Source organism: Pituophis catenifer, unplaced genomic scaffold (genome assembly GCF_029215685.1).
Source record: "Pituophis catenifer annectens isolate HBS135680 unplaced genomic scaffold, rPitCat1.0.hap2 SCAF_2, whole genome shotgun sequence".
In the NCBI taxonomy this organism is placed as follows: Eukaryota; Metazoa; Chordata; class Lepidosauria; order Squamata; family Colubridae; genus Pituophis; species Pituophis catenifer.
Window position 1 is genome coordinate 199,637,347 of NW_027256882.1, and position 19,800 is coordinate 199,657,146.

The following is a 19,800-nucleotide window of genomic DNA, read 5'->3' on the forward strand; positions in this document are numbered from 1 at the left end:
CCCCATTAATTCTAATTACACTGTGCTCTTTTTGAATGTTCATGTGTGTGCTGCATAAATTTCTCACACCTAAGTGTAGAAGAACAAGTAACTGTGACAAGACTGCAGAATGAGAAATTAACAAGGGCGACAAACCTTGATGACCTAGTTTTGAATAGATTTTTATATCATTGGGAAAATAATTTCTTACAAATCCAGGAATATAATACTCTGTAAAACATGCAAAAAGAATGATAAATAAAAAACATTTTAATCTTTCTATTTCAGTTAATTGACTTTGTGAACTTCGAAGGTAGCGAGGCATGCTCTAGGACCTAGAGTCTAGGTATATGTGACTGTGTTCTTGATTACATATGAAAGACAGAATAACTGGCTCTTTTCATGTTGTGTTACATGCAAAGTGTGTACATCCATGTGGATAGTAAACTAGGATTATAGAGAGTTCTCATTTATCCTGAATTGTGTTTTTTTCTCTTTATCTTGCTTTTATTTTTCAGTTGCTGATATTTTTGTTTCTCACAAAACTGAAACAGAATTTATTAAACAATTATTAATATTTAGTTTGTGCCGAAAGTGTGTGTGATAAGATTCCATAAGCACCCGTTCTCTCAGAACATTCAGATGTATGACACCAAAGGTTATTAATTTAATACCAAAGTAAGAAGCTTTTGGGAGAATTTCTTATTTTGAAATTCAAATTTAAGTGATTAGGGTTTTTCAACAGTTCAATACTATTCAACAAAATTAAAGAACAATAGTGCTGTCCCTGAGCCATGCTGTAAGACACCAGGGCAGAAATCTGTGTTTTAGTCCGATATTAGGCACAAGGGTGGCTGGGTGACCTTGGGCCAATCCCTCTGTCAGCCCTAGGAAGGAAGCAATGGAAAACCACTTCCAGAAATTTGCCAAGGAAACAGCAGGGACTTGGCCAGGCAGTTGCCAGGAGTCAACATTGACTCAAAGACACCTTCCTGCCCAGAAATGCTCTCTAGGGCAGGGGTCTCCAACCTTGGCAACTTTAAGACTTGTGGACTTCAACTCCCAGAGTTCCTCAGCCAGCTTTCCTGGCTGAGGAATTCTAGGAGTTGAAGTCCACAAGTCTTAAAATTGCCAAGGTTGGAGGCCCCTGCTCTAGGGTATACTTTTTCAACCTCGGGTTTTATGGAAGCTTGGGGTCTTGCTTCTATCATCCCTGAATCTTGGACTTGCCCAGGAAGGAGTATATACATCTAAAGATTTTCAGATCATCATCATCATCATCATCATCATCATCATCATCATCATCATCATCATGTTTAATTATGTGAATATGAAAAAACTTTATTTTGCCACCTATTTTTTAAGCATGTGAAAGATTTATTCCCTGTATGCTTCTGGGATATGATTTTATAATTACAAATAAGATAAACAAGAAACAAAAATGTTTTTTGTATTTATACGGGAGAATTTTATTTAAATGTACCTCCTCATTTTACAAAGAGAATAAACTAGCTGAGCATTTGCAACAAAGAGCTTGAAAAAAATTAGTTTATTTCTCTGAACAACTAGTTTTCAGCATTGTATATTTTCATTTTCCTTAAGTGTTTTGACATTTCAATTCAGTGTCAAATTTAACGGTTCCTGCCTCATAAAGTAACTTGTAAATGAAAAACTGTCATGTATTTTCTCTCAATTAAATGACATATCTGTGTCAAAGAGACAATATTTTTTTTTAATTTTTGAGAAATTAAAATTGCAAAATGCTTGTTAGTAATATTTTCCTGAGACAACAAGAGATAGAAAATATTTTTGCAGAAAATTCTGGATTTAATTGCATGTGCTGATTCAGAGGATTTTAAAAATTAATATGTAATTAATTGAAACTAGAGGATTTTTCTTTTTGGATTGATGGAAAAACAGTTGGGAAAAAAATCTTGGAACTTTATTATTGTACATGATTACTGCAGCAAGATTATTATATACAGAAAGATGGAAAGACTCCACAATATTTACAATGGAAGAATAGTTGATGAAAATGATGGAACTTGTTGGATGGCTAAATTGACTTCTTTGATCAGAGAAAAGAAAATTTCCACACTTATTGCTGATTGGAAGGCCTTATAGATTTTTTGTATGAAACAGAAAAAAAATGAATTTGTGATTTATGGTTTTGATAATTAGATGGAATGGATTTTAGAAAGAAGAGAGGTATGTTGTAATCATACAGTAAGAGGTAAACTTGTAACTGTTGGAAAGGAAAATTGGAAGCCACTTCTTTTTATCTTTTTCTGTTTTTCTTTAACTGTTTTCCCTTTCCTGCACTTTTAGCTTCTCTTTGATTTCTCTTTTCCTTTTCCTTTTCTTATTTTACTTTGTATTTTCTTTTAAAATTAATTAAAAATATTTTACAAGACTAATTAATGTTATACATGTAGAGTAGGTGTGATGTATTGAAAACATGAAGATGGGATGATTGTTGGTGTACAAATGGAAGAACTCTTGACATAGATCAGGCATAAACAGAAAACAATAACAGAGTTGGAAGGGACCTTGGAGGTCTTCTAGTCCAACCCCCTGCTTAGGCAGGAAAACCCTACCCCATAGATGGAGATCAGTTTGAAATACTACTTTTTAGCAGCAGAAACAATGAAGAATGTTCCTGTTACATCAGCATAGAACAAGTTTTTTCCACACTGTATACCATTTTGCTCACCAAGACATTGGAAGGGAGAGCTAAACTGATAAATGTTTTGCTGTGAGTAAGTCATGTTCCACTTAATGGGTCACCATAGACCAATTTTGATTTTAGTATTGCTGGGATAAATTGAATAGGACGTAACCTCAGCAGTTATTATTTGGGATGCTTGTCAGTTTGTAGAGTAAAAGAATGTGGATAACTTGAACAACTACCACATGCATACTCAATCCTTTTCAGTATTGAATGATTAAATTAACCAATACAAAATTAACTCCTGGTTATAGCAGGTGATCAGGGATCCTAATCGGTAGCATGTGTTACATCTATTCAAGAAACTCCTTTGATCTAGGACAGCTGCATGCTTATAGGCCAATCTCAGGTATTTATGGAAAAGGTGTTATATTTGCAGCAAATACATATGAATGACACTGATTACTTGGGCCAATTTCAGTTGCGCTTTTGTACAGGGTATGGTAATGAAACTGCTTTGGCTTCCTCGGTGGATAATCTATACTGGAAGCTGGAAAATAGGTTACCTGGTTCTTTCCCCTGAATTTCTTGACAGTTTTTGATAACACTGATCTCATATGGCATTCTATTCTAGACTATGTGGTAGGATTGAGGCTCAGAATGCTATAGGTCAGGGGTGTCAAACTCATGGGATAGATGTGTCACATGCTGGCCATGCCCATGCCCAGTTTAGCGAAGGGGGAAAAAGGTCACGATATGTCACGTGACGACAATGTGACGTTGCGAGTTTGACACTTTTGCTATAGGTAGTTGTCATTTATCAATGTGGAATTGTACTGCTAAGTGATGCAGTCATATGGCATGATGTCACATGACTCTGCCGACTGATGGCCACAACTATGGGGGACCCATTGTAAGTACTCCTTGTTCAATGCAGTGGTGAAATCTAAATTTTTTTTACTACCGGTTCTGTGGGCATGGCAGGGGAAGGATACTGCAAAATCCCCATTCCCTCCCCACTCCTGGGGGAAGGATATTGCAAAATCTCCATTCCCACCCCACTCTGGGGCCAACCAGAGGTGGTATTTGCAGGTTCTCCGAACTGCTCAAAATTTCCGCTACTGGTTCTCCAGAACATGTCAGAACCTGTTGGATTTCACCCCTGGTTCAATGCCTTTGTAGTTTTGACCAGTTACTGAATGAGTATTCATTAAAGCAGGTCTACCTGTATTTTGCCTTGGTTCTACTGCTCGTCAGATACTTGTCAGGTTATGTCAATGAGGTGATGTTGGTAGTCTGCTGCTTGGCACTTACGCCACTGACTTCCAGTATCCCACAGTTCCATCCTGTTTAGCACCTTCATGAAACCACTGCATAAGGGAGCCATGCTATGGCATGTTGCTGTTTGTTATCTACCCAGCAAATCGGTACCTTAAGTGTTGCCTTAATAATGGGCTGGATGAGGAAGAACAAACTGAGATTAAATCCAGCCAGCATTGATGAACTATCTCTTTTGCTAATAAGCAGGTTATTAAGACCAGCTGCCTGCAATTACTGCAGGGTTCGAATCTCGCCAAGGCTCAAGGTTGACTCAGCCTTCCATCCTTTCTAAGGTAGGTAAAATGAGGACCCAGTTGTGGGGGCAATAAGCTGACTTTGTATAAATATACAAAAGGATGAAGGCTATTGCTGAGCACATTGTAAGCCGCCCTGAGTCTTCGGAGAAGGGCGGCATATAAATCAAATTAAAAAAAAATAAAAAATAAAGCCCCCAGTGAATTAGGTGCTTATCATAATAATTACAAAATTACAAGAAAATACTTTTCCCTCAGAATTTCCATTTCATGGAGCAAGAATCTAAGTTTGCCAGCCATTAGTTGGTAAAGCACTGATAAGGACTTTTCCTGCAAGGAAAGCACTTGCTTAGGAGATGTCATTTCAATGCACATCTTTGCATAAACATGCACTCTTAAGCAGTTAAAAATCCAGTATTTGAAAGAACCGTTAATAATATTTTTTTAAAAAAAAAATTAGATTTATATGCCGCCCTTCTCCGGAGACTCAGGGCGGCTTACAATGCGTTAAGCAGTAGCCTTCATACTTTTGTATATTTTATACAAAGTCAGCTTATTGCCCCCACAAACTGGGTCCTCAATTTACCTACCTTAGAAAGGATGGAAGGCTGAGTCAACTTTGAGCCTGGGGAGATTCGAACTTGCAATAATTGCAGACAGCTGAATGTTAATAACAGGCTTTTAGTCTGTTGAGCTATCCAGGCTTAATAATATTAAACTTGCTGAATGATTATTTCTGAATAAATTGATTGAATTGGATTGAATAAAAAGTGATTAAAATATTTCATACATAGTCGTAAATAAGTGTGTCGGGTTGGGGTTCAGTTGAGGGGAAGTTATTGTTTTTTTAAATACTGCCAAACTCCACCAGTGATTACCCTAAAACCAGCTTCTAGTCTTTACCCAGCTTATTCTAACCATTACTACTTGTTTCTACCTGAACTAATATAGCTGCTTCTGGTTCCTATGGTGACTGGCAGCAGCACTAGATAATAGCATGTTCTGTTACAACTGCATACATAAAACAGGCTGCTACCCTGGTATTTTTGGCTTGTACTATGCAGTAATACTGAATAGATATACTTTGTATACTGGATATGAAGTGCTGTTTAGTGCTGTTGGAAGATTCGCTTTGCTAGGAGATATTTTTTATGTTGCATGCTTCAACGGTTAGTTGCATAAAATACCCTGGGTTTTATCCTTAAAATAACTGCTAATCCACTCTTGGATTACTTTATGTACCAACTGCTAGTTCTGTAGAAACATTTTTTTTCTGACAGCCTACTTCATCAAATGAATCATTGGGAGAAAAACATTTATGCACATACATAAAGTGCTCATGTGCAGGATGTATTAGATGATCCTTAAGATAATTTAGATAAAGTAAGTGACTTATTGCATGTATCTGACACTTTCAATGTTTGAATGCTGTCTTTGATATGTACTAGTTATCTAAAATGTCACTGTTATAAGATGAAGTGAGGGGAACCTGCAGCCAGACTGATCTTTTTATCTTCAGCTCCCTTGCAGTATTGCGATTTTATATTAACTTGTTCCTGTATAAATCTTACCCATGATTTAAAATTACAGCAGTGCTCCACAGGAAATAAAGATTTCAGATTTTTTGATGAACATAATATGACAGCTTTTCTTTCTTTCTTTCGTTCATTCATTCATGCTAAACAGTACCCCAAATGTATAGATCAGGGGTGAAATCCAGCAGGTTCTGACAGGTTCTGGAGAATGGTAGCAGAAATTTTGAGTAGTTCGGAGAACCGGCAAATACCATTTCTGGCTGGCCCCCGAGTGGGGTGGGAATGGAGATTTTGCAATATCCTTCCCCCTGGAGTGGGGAGGGAATAGGGATTTTGCAGTATCCTTCCCCTGAAGTGGGGTAGGAATGGAGATTTTGCAGTATCCTCTTGCCACACCCACCAAGCCACACCATGCCCACCAAGCCACACCTACAGAACCGGTAGTAAAAAAATTTGGATTTCACCACTGGTATGGATCAGCTTAAGTAGTGATTTTAAATTCTATTTGTACTGATTCTCCCTTTCTACTAATTATCCTTTTTAAAAATTCTACAGTCCATACACTTACTGTATTAGGCTGTTAATGAATAAAACTGAATCTGACAAAAGCTAAATAGCTTCCTTAAGAGAGTTTTATCCTTTCCCACCAGTACTTCCATATTCTGGTCCAACATTCTTATACATTGCTATCATTTTTTTTTTCTCCTCAAGGTCAGGACTCTCCTGAGGAGAGATTGCTAGGGCAGCCCTGCATCCTGCTCTTCATGTGTGGTGTATTTCCCCACCATATCTAGTACTCTCTACTTGAATTAAACTTTTTATATAAAACATAAAACCCAAACACCAACAAAAAGCAAACACACACACACACACACACACACACACACACACACACATTCCTAGCTTTATATTAATTTGAAGCCAGACTTGAAAAGTGCAAAGCTGTAATGATATATTGTCTAGCTAGCTCTATCATTTTTGGATATTAATTGCCAAAGAGAAAAGGATAATTCTGGGGTGGGAGGGACTATTAGTAATCCGTTAGCCCTGTATTAACTATACATTGATCATTCACTTAAAGAAGCTTATAGGATGCCCCGTCATTGAGAGCAGCTCAATGTTATTACAGTTTTATAGAATACATTTAAATTAGCATATCACCTATATATTCACATAACTGGCTAAGCCATGGTTACCATAGACATGATTCATGGAACCATAAGTTAACCTTACTCTCTGAGCCACATAACACACTAAATTTCAGATTAGCCAATAACACTATATGGTCTATCATGTTGTGGAAACTCAGCCATCATCACTCTTGAAATGTTTTCATTTCTAAATACTTGGGTGTAGAACAGGGGTGTCAAAGTCACGTTGTCACAGCGGCGTCACGTGACATATTGGGACTTTTCCCGCCTTCGCTAAACCTGGTGTGGGCGTGGCCAGCGTGTGACGCATCCAGCCCATAGGCCTTGAGTTTGACAGCCCTGGTGTAGAAGATCCATGCCTAACATTTGAGGTTTTGGCAATTGAGCTTTGATTATATAAAGTGATTGCATGGAAAGTAGTGAAACAGGATTGGAATACTTTCTTCTCTTACTCCCCCCCCCCTTGCCATTTTTTTTTTTGTTAGCTTTGACATAATTATTTTTGTTATCAGTTCTGCTTGAGACATTCAATATCATTTGAATGAAAATTCAATATCATTTTTCAAGCTTAAACTTATACATTGTATCAACCTCTTCCCCCATATAGAGCAGAAGGAAAAGGGGGACGAGATTGATACACTAGCTTGCTATACAGAGTATTAATAATTTAGTACAATTATATTTACTGGTAATTTTGTTCACAAATATTAAATCGCTCAGTAAGTTTCTAACTGTAATCTAAGTTTCTAACTCGAATCAGATGTGCATTGATATACTGCTGAGATAGCTTGGTTCTATTAGAATGAATGTGATGTCACAAAATTCAAGCAGTGCTGTTTATTTTTAAAAGAAACACTTGTTAAATGGGTAACTCTGCTGTTAAAAAAAATAATAATTAAAAGCACTGATTTGACCAAATCCCTCTCAGGGTTCAGTGGGATTCGGCAAAGATACAAAAGTACAGGCAGTCCTTGACATACAACAGTTCATTTAGTGACCATTCAAAATTATGATATTGAAAAAAATGACTTGACAATTTTTCACACTTATGACCATTGCAGCATTCCCAGTCACAAGATCAAAATTCAGATGCTTGGCAACTGATTTACATTTATGATGGTTGCAATGTCGGGGGTGGGTTTTTTCATGTGATCACCTTTTGCAACAAGCATTCAATGAGGAAGCCAGATTCACTTAGCAAGCTTGTTACAAACTTAATAACTGCATTGATTCACTTAACTGTGGTAAGATAGATAGTAAAATGGGGCAAAATGCATTTAATAAATTTTTCACTTAGCAATATAAATTTTGGGTTCAATTGTGGACGTAAATCGAGGACTATCCGTATTGCAGGTGAGTTACCACTCTCCTTAGAGTCCTGAGAAAGTTTTCTTGAACTGACAGCATGAGTCGTCATCCCTCTTATTTCTTATGTAGAAGTCAGGCTCAAAGTATCTGGGTCTTCTTAATGCAAAAGATGAATTAGGGGATTTGAAATCATCCCCTATCTCATCTTTTGCATTAAGGCTGTCAAAAAATTATACTGCCTTAGCATGTGGACAGTCACACAGATTTGGAAGAGAGGGGGGTGACTTAGGTAAAGGAGTTTGCTATCTGCTTCCTCCTTCTCCCCCTTGTGTGACTTGAAATTCATCTTCCACACACAATTCATTTTCCATCCTAGTTTAAGATGGATTTAGAAAGTGATTGTATGCTTAAGGGGTGAAGCAGGTTTCGGATGCCTTGTTGTCTCCTAAGCCCCTTCTTCCCACATGTGGTTGCCCTGATCTGTTTTAAAAGAGGAGCACATATTCTGAATTTTGTTGTTGTTATTGTTGTTTTTGTAATTCCAACCAGTCAAGCAACATCCCCTGCCTTCAGCTCCAAGAGAGACCGCAGGCAGAGGCTCTTCAAAAGGAGCCGAGCTTTTTATAACTTCGACCCAAAAGCCAGACATCTCCACCAGTCAGTATTGGGAGCGGGGGAAATGAAAGAAGCGTCGCCACAAATTGAAACTTAAAAAAAAAAAAAAGCCAACCCTAGATTCGACTCCGCCTTCTTAAAGGAGAAAAGCGTCGGAGGGAGGGGCCACTCGATAGTCACGTGCACGGCCGCCGCCAGCGATAGTCTTTCCTAAAGCAACAGCCCTCCAGCGCGTGCAGGCTGTTAGGTCTACGTCACCGTGCTGACGTAAAGAAGACATCCTCTGGTGGGCTCCGCGTAACTGAGCTAAAACAAAGGAAGGGCTCCTCTGGTTGCTTGGCGGGGGGAGGGGGAGAGGGGCGGAGAGGAGGCGGAGCCGGAGGGCTCGCAGGCGATCGAGGCTTGGCTTGGCAACGGCGATTGGTAAGCAAGGAAGTCAATAGGCATGACGTCACTGTTCCTCTGCTGGCTGAGTGGGTAGGTGGAAGGCTTCCTTAGGGAGGGGGGCGGGACCAGAGCATCATGGAGAGCGGCGGAGGTGGTGGGTTGTGGACGTTGGCGGCAACCGGGCAGGGGAAAGGTTCTGAGAACGTTGGTAGCGACGCGGTCGGGCGCTCATTGAGGGAGGCGGCGCGGTCGGGTTCTTTCTTGTGATGGGCGGATGGAGTCGCACTGATTATCCGGGAAGCCATTGCAGGGGGTGGTGTGGCAGAGCTGGGCCTACTGGTGAAAGCGGTGGCCGCCGCCGCCCCCGAACACAAGGAGACCTCTCGCAGCTCCCGTAAGGTACCGGCGCCTGGATGGGGAGGGAGGAGGAAGACCCAGGCTTGGTTTCTCGCGCCCCTCCCCCCCCGCCCCTCTTCCATTTCCCGCGGATAACAAACTGCCTCCAGACCTGACAGGAAAGGCGGCGGGTGTGTGTGGAGGGGGGGGCGGTCTAGTCTAGGAGGAGCTCCTTTCACCACCCTGAGCGAACCTTTCTCTTCCTGAGGGATGTTGGGGTGCTAACATTTAACGACCTTTTCGTGAGGGAAGCAGTAATGAAATAAATGCAGGCTGCAGATGACCACTACAGAACCTGTTAAAAGAAAGGGGGGGGGGTAGATGAACACAGAAGGGCTATGGAGGCGGTGTGGGAATGCATTCACACTCCCCCCCCACACACCTTTTGAATGGTTGTAGGAATGTGCGGGGAGGTCTGTCCTTTGTGTCTCCCACCCACCCACCCTTAGCATCCCTTGATTCCCCCCCCCCACTTTCTTAGGAGAGGGGAGGTTGCTGTGTTTTCTTACAGCTTGGTGTTAATATATCAGTTGGGGGTTGGCGAGAGAAAGAAAAAAGCAAGCTCCTAAAACCAGTGGAACCTGAAATGAGGAAAGTGGGATGGGTGTCAAGGAAGGCCATAACATATCAGTCATCTTACCACCTTCTCCCCCCTAACATTTGTTTACTATAAATTGCATGTAGCTATTGGCGTTGCTAAAAATAGCAAGGACAAAGGGGACAGGAAACACCACAGGGACTTCTTCTGAAAAAGCTGGTTTGGGATAGTTCATTGAATCACATGTTCTAATGTTTGAGAGTTTGCTGTATCTGATCTTATGTTCTATCTTTCCATTGGTGCCTGTCTGTTCTGAAAGAATATGTTTGCAGAAATTGATGTAATTCTTTGATGGTCTTTCCATCCCACACAGTTGCTGTTGAATACTGTACAAAGAAACAGTTACAGTGACCCATACGTGATATTGGGGGATTAATACACTACTGTACTTTTGCTAATTTATAGTCCTGCCTTTTTAGTAGCAGTTTTAGTTGAGGTGCAAAAAGCAATCATATGTTGTTCTTCTGAAATAGGTGGAGTGGACAGAGAGAAAACATTGGAAGGGAGAGGAAAAAGTATTCAGTGAAGAATGAAAAGAAAGGTTGGTGTGACAGGAGTGTAAGGAATTGTATGATGGTGTCTACATGGATTATGGAAAAGCTATACAATTTTTTTAATTGCATACTTACCAGTTTTCCTGAAGACACATTGCATACTTATATAAATATATAAAAGCTAAGTTTCTTTTGAAAAGCTAGGTTAGATAGCACCCCATGTAGGTCAGATCTCAAGGATTTGCATTTGAAATCACTTATCTTTTCTGCCCTATATTCACATTTGATATAAATTGTACTTTTTATAGTTTTCTTAACTTACTAATGACAAAGGCCTGTGATATATATTATCTCAATTATAAATACTACAATTCAAAATGTTCTGAACCATTGCCGCTTATATTTTTGCAGGGTGTGTTGTGGGTGCTTTCATAAAATGGATACTGGGGAAATTGGTTCATTTTTAAAATGGCTCTAATGGAGACATAATTAGTTCCCCCCCTCCAAAAAAAAAAAAAAAAAGCAGTTGCAGAATCCTTGTAGCTTTCTTATTCTATTATTTCTGCTTTGGTGCAATTGTCCATTTTTATTTTCTAAGACAACTTGTGCTGTCTTTTAGAAGGAAATCTTTACTATATGACAACTACTATTAAATTTTATTTTCCTTAAAATCAAGGAAGGAAACATGATTGGTGCCCCAAATATCTTTAAGCACAGTATTATTATCTTGGCGGGTCCTTAAGTTCTGCAATTTATATGTATTGTTCAGGAAGTTTCCTATATGTATGCTCCTATACATTCCTATATATAAAATGTTACATTGATAATAACAATGGCTATTTATAAATTTTCTGAACTGTTCAGCTTCAAAGAAGCCATGAGTTGTATCCAGTGGTATTCTTTCCTATCTTTTACCTTCACTTGCAAATTCTCTGCAGGCCAAGATGCACAGAATTTAAGTTCTCCTGAGAAGTTTAGAAACGGACGGGATGCAGGGAGGGGGAAGATTAGGAGCATCCATTTGTATAAGTGTTAGATACATCCTCCAAATTTTGAAATTGTACCTGCAGTTAGGGATTTTCTCATCTGTTAAGTATTATTAAATCTAATAATACAGTTGCTTTGAATTAAGTTTTGCAGATAAAAAAGATTAGGTCAATGCCCTTTAAAAATACTAAGGAACTACCACTTTGGTATGGAAATATCTATTTTGGCATTTAAGCTTCTATATTATAGCATAATGGTAAAACAGTAAATACTTAATTTGGTCAAGGTTGTTAGAAGTAGAATAAAGCAATTTGGAGTTAGATCATTGTATTTGGAGATTGGTTGAGTGTCATATAGTATTGAGATGAAGGCTCTGAAAATCCATCTAGGAAAGAGCCTACCTATTCCAACTTGGCTTTATAATAGTGCTTATCATAGCGCTATCTATGTGTCTAATGATTTGAAAAGTTTTTTTTTTAAATCAAGATATATTTGTTATGAAAAATTGAAATTAATAGTTTGGTGTACTATTTTTTTAAAAAAGTGCATATTAATAGATATTGTAATTAGAGCATTGGTTTACAATTAAATACTGCCTTAATATAGAGTATGTTCAGTCTTCAAAGCACATGCCTCTGAAGTATACTGTAGATATATTTACATAGAAACAAACTGGGGAATTCTGAATGTTTGCAATAGCATAATCCTTTGCTTGATGCCTGAATAATAGGAAATTCCAAAACAAAGCCATAATTATATGAATTGGACAGTGGGTTATCATTGCTTAAAGCATTGTAAGCCGCCCTGAGTCTCCGGAGAAGGGCGGCATATAAATCAAATTAAAAAAAAAAAAAAAAAAAAATAATACAAAAATAATAAGTACAAGGATATAGTATTTTTATTTCCCGTTTGGGGATCAAGCTCAAACTTTGCTCTCTCATTTCAAAGTTTGTAATACTTAAAATTGATTAATATGTTTCAATCATCTATACATTTTTCTTGATAGTAATAAATATTTATTGGTTAGTGTAGTTAGTGCTATGCCTTGGATTTAAAAAGTGACCCAAGTGCCAAGTTCAAATATTTTGAATGTTTTGTGTAAAGACAGTGGGACCTTTTAAGAAATCCCTTGCTTTGTTGTTTCTGTATCATAAAAGTACATGGATTAATCCACTAGTAACCATCCAAAACTCACAAAAGTATCCACAGATATTGTTTTTTTTTATAATTGAATTTCTTATAGCAATTGAAGAAACAATTAGATAAATGTTTGCAGTTTTCTCAAACACAGAATTCACAACATAGTTAATAAGTATCAATTTATTTCAGTAATCCAGCCCATAAACAGATTAATTTATTATTTTAATAAACTTTTTATATCAATATACATTTTTGATTGGTGACTTCACAGTACACATTTTTTTTATAATTGCGCCATCTACAAATCTGAAAAACAAAATAGCAAAACTAGTAAACATGCAGTACATTTTTTTCCCATTTGGTAACTTACCCAGAAAGAAAATGAAGCATAAAAAGAATACATGTTCAACAATTTTATATTACAGCTTTTTACTGCTATCTTTCTGTTGCAAAGTATTTAAAAATAATAAATTAATTTGTTTACCAAGCAGATGTTAGTTATTTTTTATGCCTAAATGATTCTGAATCTTGGGATATATTCTTAACTGACTATGAATCTGGTTTTTAAAACATTAACTTTCTCTTGTGAGATTGCAGCCTGGACCTCTGAGGCTTCCACAGTTTAAACTTTTGCAATTGGCAAGTAACTACTATGTCAGATTTCCCTGCCAATTCCATCATATTGATTCCATTTCTTTTTTTTTTAAAGTGCATAGTTTTTTTCTACAAGGCATTTATGAATTACTAGTTTTATGCTTATCTTACTAATATTCTGAAATTATATTTTGTGAATTATCTATTATATGCACATTGTATAAAACATCAAGAGCCTTGATGGTACAGTGGTTAATGAACCCTGTTATTAACACAGCTGCCTGCAATTTCTGCTGGTTCGAATCTCTCCAAGGCTCAAGGTTGACTCAGCCTTCCATCCTTTCTAAGGTAGGTGAAATGAGGACCCAGTTTGTGGGGGCAATAAGCTGACTTTGTATAAATATACAAAAGGATGAAGGCTATTGCTGAGCACATTGTAAGCCGCCCTGAGTCTCCGGAGAAGGGCGGCATATAAATCAAATTAAAAAAAAAAAAAAAAAATGTTAATGAGAACAATTGTATATAACTAGTGATATTTGAAAATGTTATTCACTATCTCATTAACATTTGGTATTTTGAGAGAAAAAATATTGTGAGATCTATTGTTAATGTCTAATTTTAAGAATAATTTGCATTATTAAAATCTTTGGTAGGCTCACTATAGTAATTTTATGGTAAAATAAAATTTTATTATGTTGTTTTATTTTTAAAACTAGTAATGGAGCTTCATGAACAATCCATATATATTTTTCTGCAACAGAAAATGAGTTCTGTTGATATTGTAAAATGCCTGATAGTTACAACTAGTTAATTTGAAAATGTCAGCTGAGATAAACAACATAGTGTGGGTATATGGCATATAAAAACATCTTAATTCAGAAATATACCATTTTATGGTATAGGCATGGGAATCTGTGGTCTTCCACATGCTACATTTCCACAAAGTTTATGCTTCTGTGGCCTTGTGATATATCATGGTTTGGTCATTAACCAATGTTAAAATGCTTTGAATGCTGTGATTGATTGATTCTCTTATTGTACAGCCTAAGCTTCAATTGGCTTTTTTCTTCGTTATGCCGGTCATGGATTGAAACACAAGTATATTGAGGAATTACTTAACTCCAGAACTGAGAGATAAACTGACTAAATCCCATATTTATTGCATTCAGAATTTCAAGATTTTATGTTGGAGGAGGGTTTATAAAAGTTGACAAAGATGAGATAGGAAAAGCAGAGGCATCTTACAAAAAAAATCAGTAAACACATTTCCTAACCCACTTTTAATTGCTGCTTTTCTTTGTGTTACTGCTACCTTAAAAATAGTCTAGAACCCAATACTCCGGAGAGAAAGAAGCAGCTCCCAAACAGGAACACATATCTCAGCTGCTAAGACCAGTTGCAAGTGAATGAAATATTGTATGTTCAGTTCAGATCCAGAGAGGAATTTATTCCTTTTCAATCAATATTCAATATTCCTCCTCACTCCCTTGATTAGCCCTGCTGGGTTGAAACTTGATAGTTGCAGGTTTCCTTTGCCTGTTGTAAATGCATACAACCTCTTTGCAGCATAAATTGCATGTTTGGGGGAATGGAGAGAGAGAAAATTGACACTGTCAAAGCTTTAAGCTTTGTTGACAGTAAAATAATACATTTTTCTTACATGCTTATTGTCATAATTTGACTTCTCCATCCATCTGTATTTATCATTTCTCAAGACTACGGATCATTTTTTATTTACTTACAAATATTAACTGCAATTAATGAGAGTGGTAAACAATACAGGACCCTTGGGAAGATCAGCAGCTTGTGCACCCATAGTATAGGGAGATAGAATCCAATTTATCTAGACCCCAGAGAAGTTACCATATGTAACACATTGGGAAGTAAGATGGTTTGATACAGTTGATAGATCATTACTGTGACATTTTCATATATTTGTATTTATTTTTATTCTAAGAGTAATTTTCCACTCAGATCACATGGGATATAATACTAACATAATATACTTATGCCACATTATAAGAGATGCAAGGGAGGTTTTCTGGCTTTCATAACTTGATTTTTAGCAACACCAGTTTGTATAGTATTGTACATAATGGAATAATACACAGAAGTATTAGTTTAAATTGCTTTGCCTAAGAAAATGAATTAGATGTTTGGTTCATTTTTTTCCCCAACAGTAGCAGCAGCTGGAAAAGAGGGAAATTGAAGGAGAATACAATCTGAGAATATAGTGAGATTTTCAAAGGTTTTATTTTATAAATACAGAGATGGCATTGGATCATCCCTAGTATCGTTTATTGTTGTCTGTAGAATTGTAAAATAAAGAGTAATTTCTAAATGCTTTACAACTGGATTGTTGAAAAGTTAATAAACCTGGAAAGAGATACGGCAATAGATTAAATACTGCAACATCTAGTTTCATATTTTTTGGAACATGCAACATTATGCAGTACAGATAGTCCTTGACTTATGATCACAATGGAGCCCAAAATTTCTGTTGCCAAGACAGTTGTTAAGTGAGTTGTGTCCCATTTTGTGACCTTTTTTGCCACAGTTGTTAAACAAATCACTGAAGTGAATTACGTAGTAGTTAAGTGGATCTCGCTTTCCCCCCTTTGCTTGTCAGAAGCCGGCTCAGAAGGTTACCAATGGCGATCACATGACCCTGGGACAGTGCAGCCGTCATAAATATATGCCAGTTGATCACGTGATTGTGGGAATGCTAAAATGTTCGTAAGTGTGAAAACTGGTCATATGACACTTTTTTCAGTGCTGTTGTAACTTTGAACGGTTACTAAATGAGTGACTGTAAGTCAAGGACTAGTCTTACATTATGATACTTGAAAAGGTAATTAATCCCTGGTTCTTTTCAAAATGACAACAATAAGAAAGTGAAGTGGAATAAATATTAAAAATGATTGAAGAAGCTTTAATTAAGTGGTCTAGGGCAAAGTTAATGAAGGTTGGCTATTAGGTTGTGTTTGTGTTATCAAGCATGATTTATTGACCATTTTAAATGATTCCCTCTGAAGCTCCATTGTTCATGTAATGTACCTGTACTACTTCAACAACACATGTTTTTAACAGTTTTGATATGAAAGGACAAAATACACTTTTCTTTTCCAACCGTACTGGACACAATAAACTCCTTTCCTATTATACTGTTTACTCAAGAACACTTATGCAGAACTTGGATGTACTCTGGATGTTTGGACTTCAACTCCCAGAGTTCACAGCAGATGACCTTGTTTTCTGAGGAGTTGAACTGTATTTGTAGATAGGAAAGGCTGCTCAAAAACATTTGCTGTTTTCTTGTTAAGAATAAAAAAGTGTGATAGATCTTTTATCAATACTCATTTAGTGACTATTCAAAGTTACGATGGCACTGAAAACAGTGACTTATGACCATTTATCATACTTTTTTTTTTTTTTTGGATTTATATGCCGCCCTTCTCCGGAGACTCAGGGCGGCTTACAATGCGCTAAGCAATAGCCTTCATTCTTTTGTATATTTATACAAAGTCAGCTTATTGCCCCCACAACTGGCTCCTCAATTTACCTACCTTAGAAAGGATGGAAGGCTGAGTCAACCTTGAGCCTTGGCGAGATTCGAACCTGCAGTAATTGCAGGCATCTGGTCTTAATAACCAGCTTAATAACAGGGTGCCTTAGACCACTGTACTACCAAGGCTCTTAAAACCATTGCAGCCTCCCCATGGTCACGTGATCAATATTCAGATGCTTGGCAACTGATTCATATTTATGATGGTTGCAGTGTCCTGGGGTCATGTGATCCCCTTTTGCAACCTTTCAACAAGCAAAGTCAACGGGGAAGCCAGTTTCACTTAAAAACCGTATTACTAACTTAACTGCAGTGGTTCACTTCACAATTGTGGGAAGAAAAGTCATAAAATGGGGCAACACTCACTTAACAAATGTTTCATTTAGCAACAAAAGTTTTGGGCTCAATTGTGGTCATAAATTGAGGACTACTATACATAAATAATAACTATATTTCTGTGAAGAATTTGATATTTTATATGTATATATGGGGGGACTTTTAGTCATAGAAGTTTTGCATGGGTACAGTCATGCTGCTAGGAAAGAATCTATTTGCTTGTTCTCTTTTCCATCATACTTATCTGGTGACCCACCAAACAGCTAATCCTTTTCTGCAGTATGATGAGAAATGCCCTTGAAGCTTAGTTGTTTGCTTCCTGTTTTTTCTTCTTGGGCTGCTGAATCTTTGTTTTATGTAAGACTTTAGTTGGTTTAAGTGCTACGGTGATGCCGTGTGGTTCACTATAGTTCACCAAAGTTCAACAATAGTCTGTTGGATGTTTCTGAGATGGTTTTGATGTATGATAGTGTTGTCCTTTTAATAGCTTGTATTGGTTGAAATGTGCTGTATAGAATTGAGTGGTTAGGTACAAAAGTCATCTTCAACATACAGTGTGAGGAGTATAACAACCACCACAGTATATGGAACAGACTGACAGAAAACTAGCAGACCACATCCATAACTAACAGTCAGAAGACATAATGAAAAGTCCTTAATCTCACAACAGATGATCAGACTCAACCATAGTTTCCACTAGGAAATTGAGAATTCTAGAACAAATCTAAGAATGCTGCAGAATTCCTAGAAGCTTGGTATTCAGACAAATTAGCCCTCGTAGGCATGTTAACACACATTCAAAAAAGACACAAAAAAAGGAAACAAAAAAAACCCCTCAAAAGTGCAGAGTTTGCTCCCATAAAAGCAAGGAGAATATCCCACACTCACTAATACTTATGTTACCTAGTTGAGCAGTGAAGAGTCTGCAAATAAACAACCAAGCTGAAAGAGCACCAAGGAACCACAGTTCAACCCTGAGCTACATATATTCTTTTTTCTGTAAGTGCTTGGAACTAATACATTGCACACTGACAATTAGCAATTTCAACATATTTTATTTTCAAAAGAAAAAAAATGCCAGTTAATATTCAAGATGAGCAAAAGGAAAGTGATAATGTGTTTTTGTTGATGTATTTTCTGATGATATAACTGTTTTTGTATGTATTAAGCTTTTGAGCAAATTAATTGACTTGGAACATGGCGGCGTCTTTGTTAACAAAATATTATCTTGACCAAGTAGAGCGTTCATTAGTGTAGGGAACTGCTGAATTTTAGGTAACAGTGGTAGATAACCAGGGCATTTATGTGCAGTATTGGTTCAATATTAGTACTTTGAAGAGTTGAAAAGCAAGATATAAATTACAGAAATAGTGTGCATTTTTCTGCAAAATTTTTCCTGAGCCACTCTAGGTTCATATTTTTTGCTCATATTCACCATCATCCTTTCCTTTGTTTTTCTTTCAGTTTTATAATATCATAATATACTCATTTTCTGCTGGTATCCAGTATCTTCCCTTTTTCAAGGAGTACTTTTCCAGCTAGTTGTACTGGGATTGCAATTTTCAGTAAAACCAGGCACTAACCTAGGTCAGGTGAGAACTAAGGAGGTCAAACTGTTCAAAGCAGGTATGCGTACCATATCTGTTGCTGCTCTTTAAAGAAACTGCATCTTTGGATTCACATGCATTTGACTTAAGGAGGTACTGAGAAGAGTGTTCCCATATCTGTTCCAAAACCCTTTGTCACTTTTAGTATTTTTTTGAAAATTCATTTGTACTGTATTAGCAAGAAAATATGTAAGTGATACATTGGGCTTATCATAGAAGGCCAAAGCCTGGCTAACATAACAAATTGTATATCTAGTAAATAGTGAGGGCATGTGTTGAACTGGAACTCCATCTGGCTGCAGTTTCTTTAATAATATACATTCCTAGAGCATATTAATGCTTATGTAGAATAGTTTTTTTTTTTAAAAAAAATAAGCAAACAGTGATTGTGCTATCTTAGAGAATAAAGATTAAAATTTATTCTAACAGAGAAGATTTTTCTAAAATTGTTATCCTTGTAACCAATTTTTTTGCACAATTAGAAAACAATCCATGCATGAAAAAAATATTGGGGATGTATCATCATTCTTTCAGGAATCAAACATATATAATCATTAAAAAATATGGTTAAGTCCATGATTAAGATTATCCAGCTTAGAACGCATTTTATAGAATACATTGGGGCAGGGGTGAAATCCAGCAAGTTCTGACAGGGTCTGGAGAACCGGTAGCGGAAATTTTTGAATAATTCAGAGAACTGGCAAATACCACCTCTGGCTGGCCCCAGAATGGAGTGGGAATGGAGATTTTGCAATATCCTTCCCCCAGGAGTAGGGAGGGAATGGGGATTTTGTAGTATCCTTTTCCTGGAGTGGGGTGGGAATGGAGATTTTGCTGTATCCTTCCCCTGCCATGCCCACCAAGCC

At 37.2% G+C, this 19,800-nt stretch overlaps 1 protein-coding gene across 6 annotated transcripts in view; it reads left to right on the forward strand.

The window, feature by feature from the left end:
* The window catches only part of RNF38 (ring finger protein 38), a 107,800-nt gene that overhangs the window by 63,725 nt on the left and 24,275 nt on the right, over positions 1 to 19,800 (forward strand). Inside the window, exon 1 of one of the 6 annotated variants that reach the window (XM_070938513.1) lies at positions 9,493 to 9,616. The exons of 4 other annotated variants lie outside the window; for them this stretch is intronic. Coding sequence is in view for 1 of the 2 variants with exons in the window: in XM_070938512.1 (XP_070794613.1) it covers positions 10,741 to 10,752 (12 nt within the window). In the remaining variant the exon portion in view is untranslated. Of the gene's footprint in view, positions 1 to 9,492; positions 9,617 to 10,615; positions 10,753 to 19,800 lie in introns of those variants that run through there. One more of the 6 variants, XM_070938512.1, reaches the window with a different exon arrangement.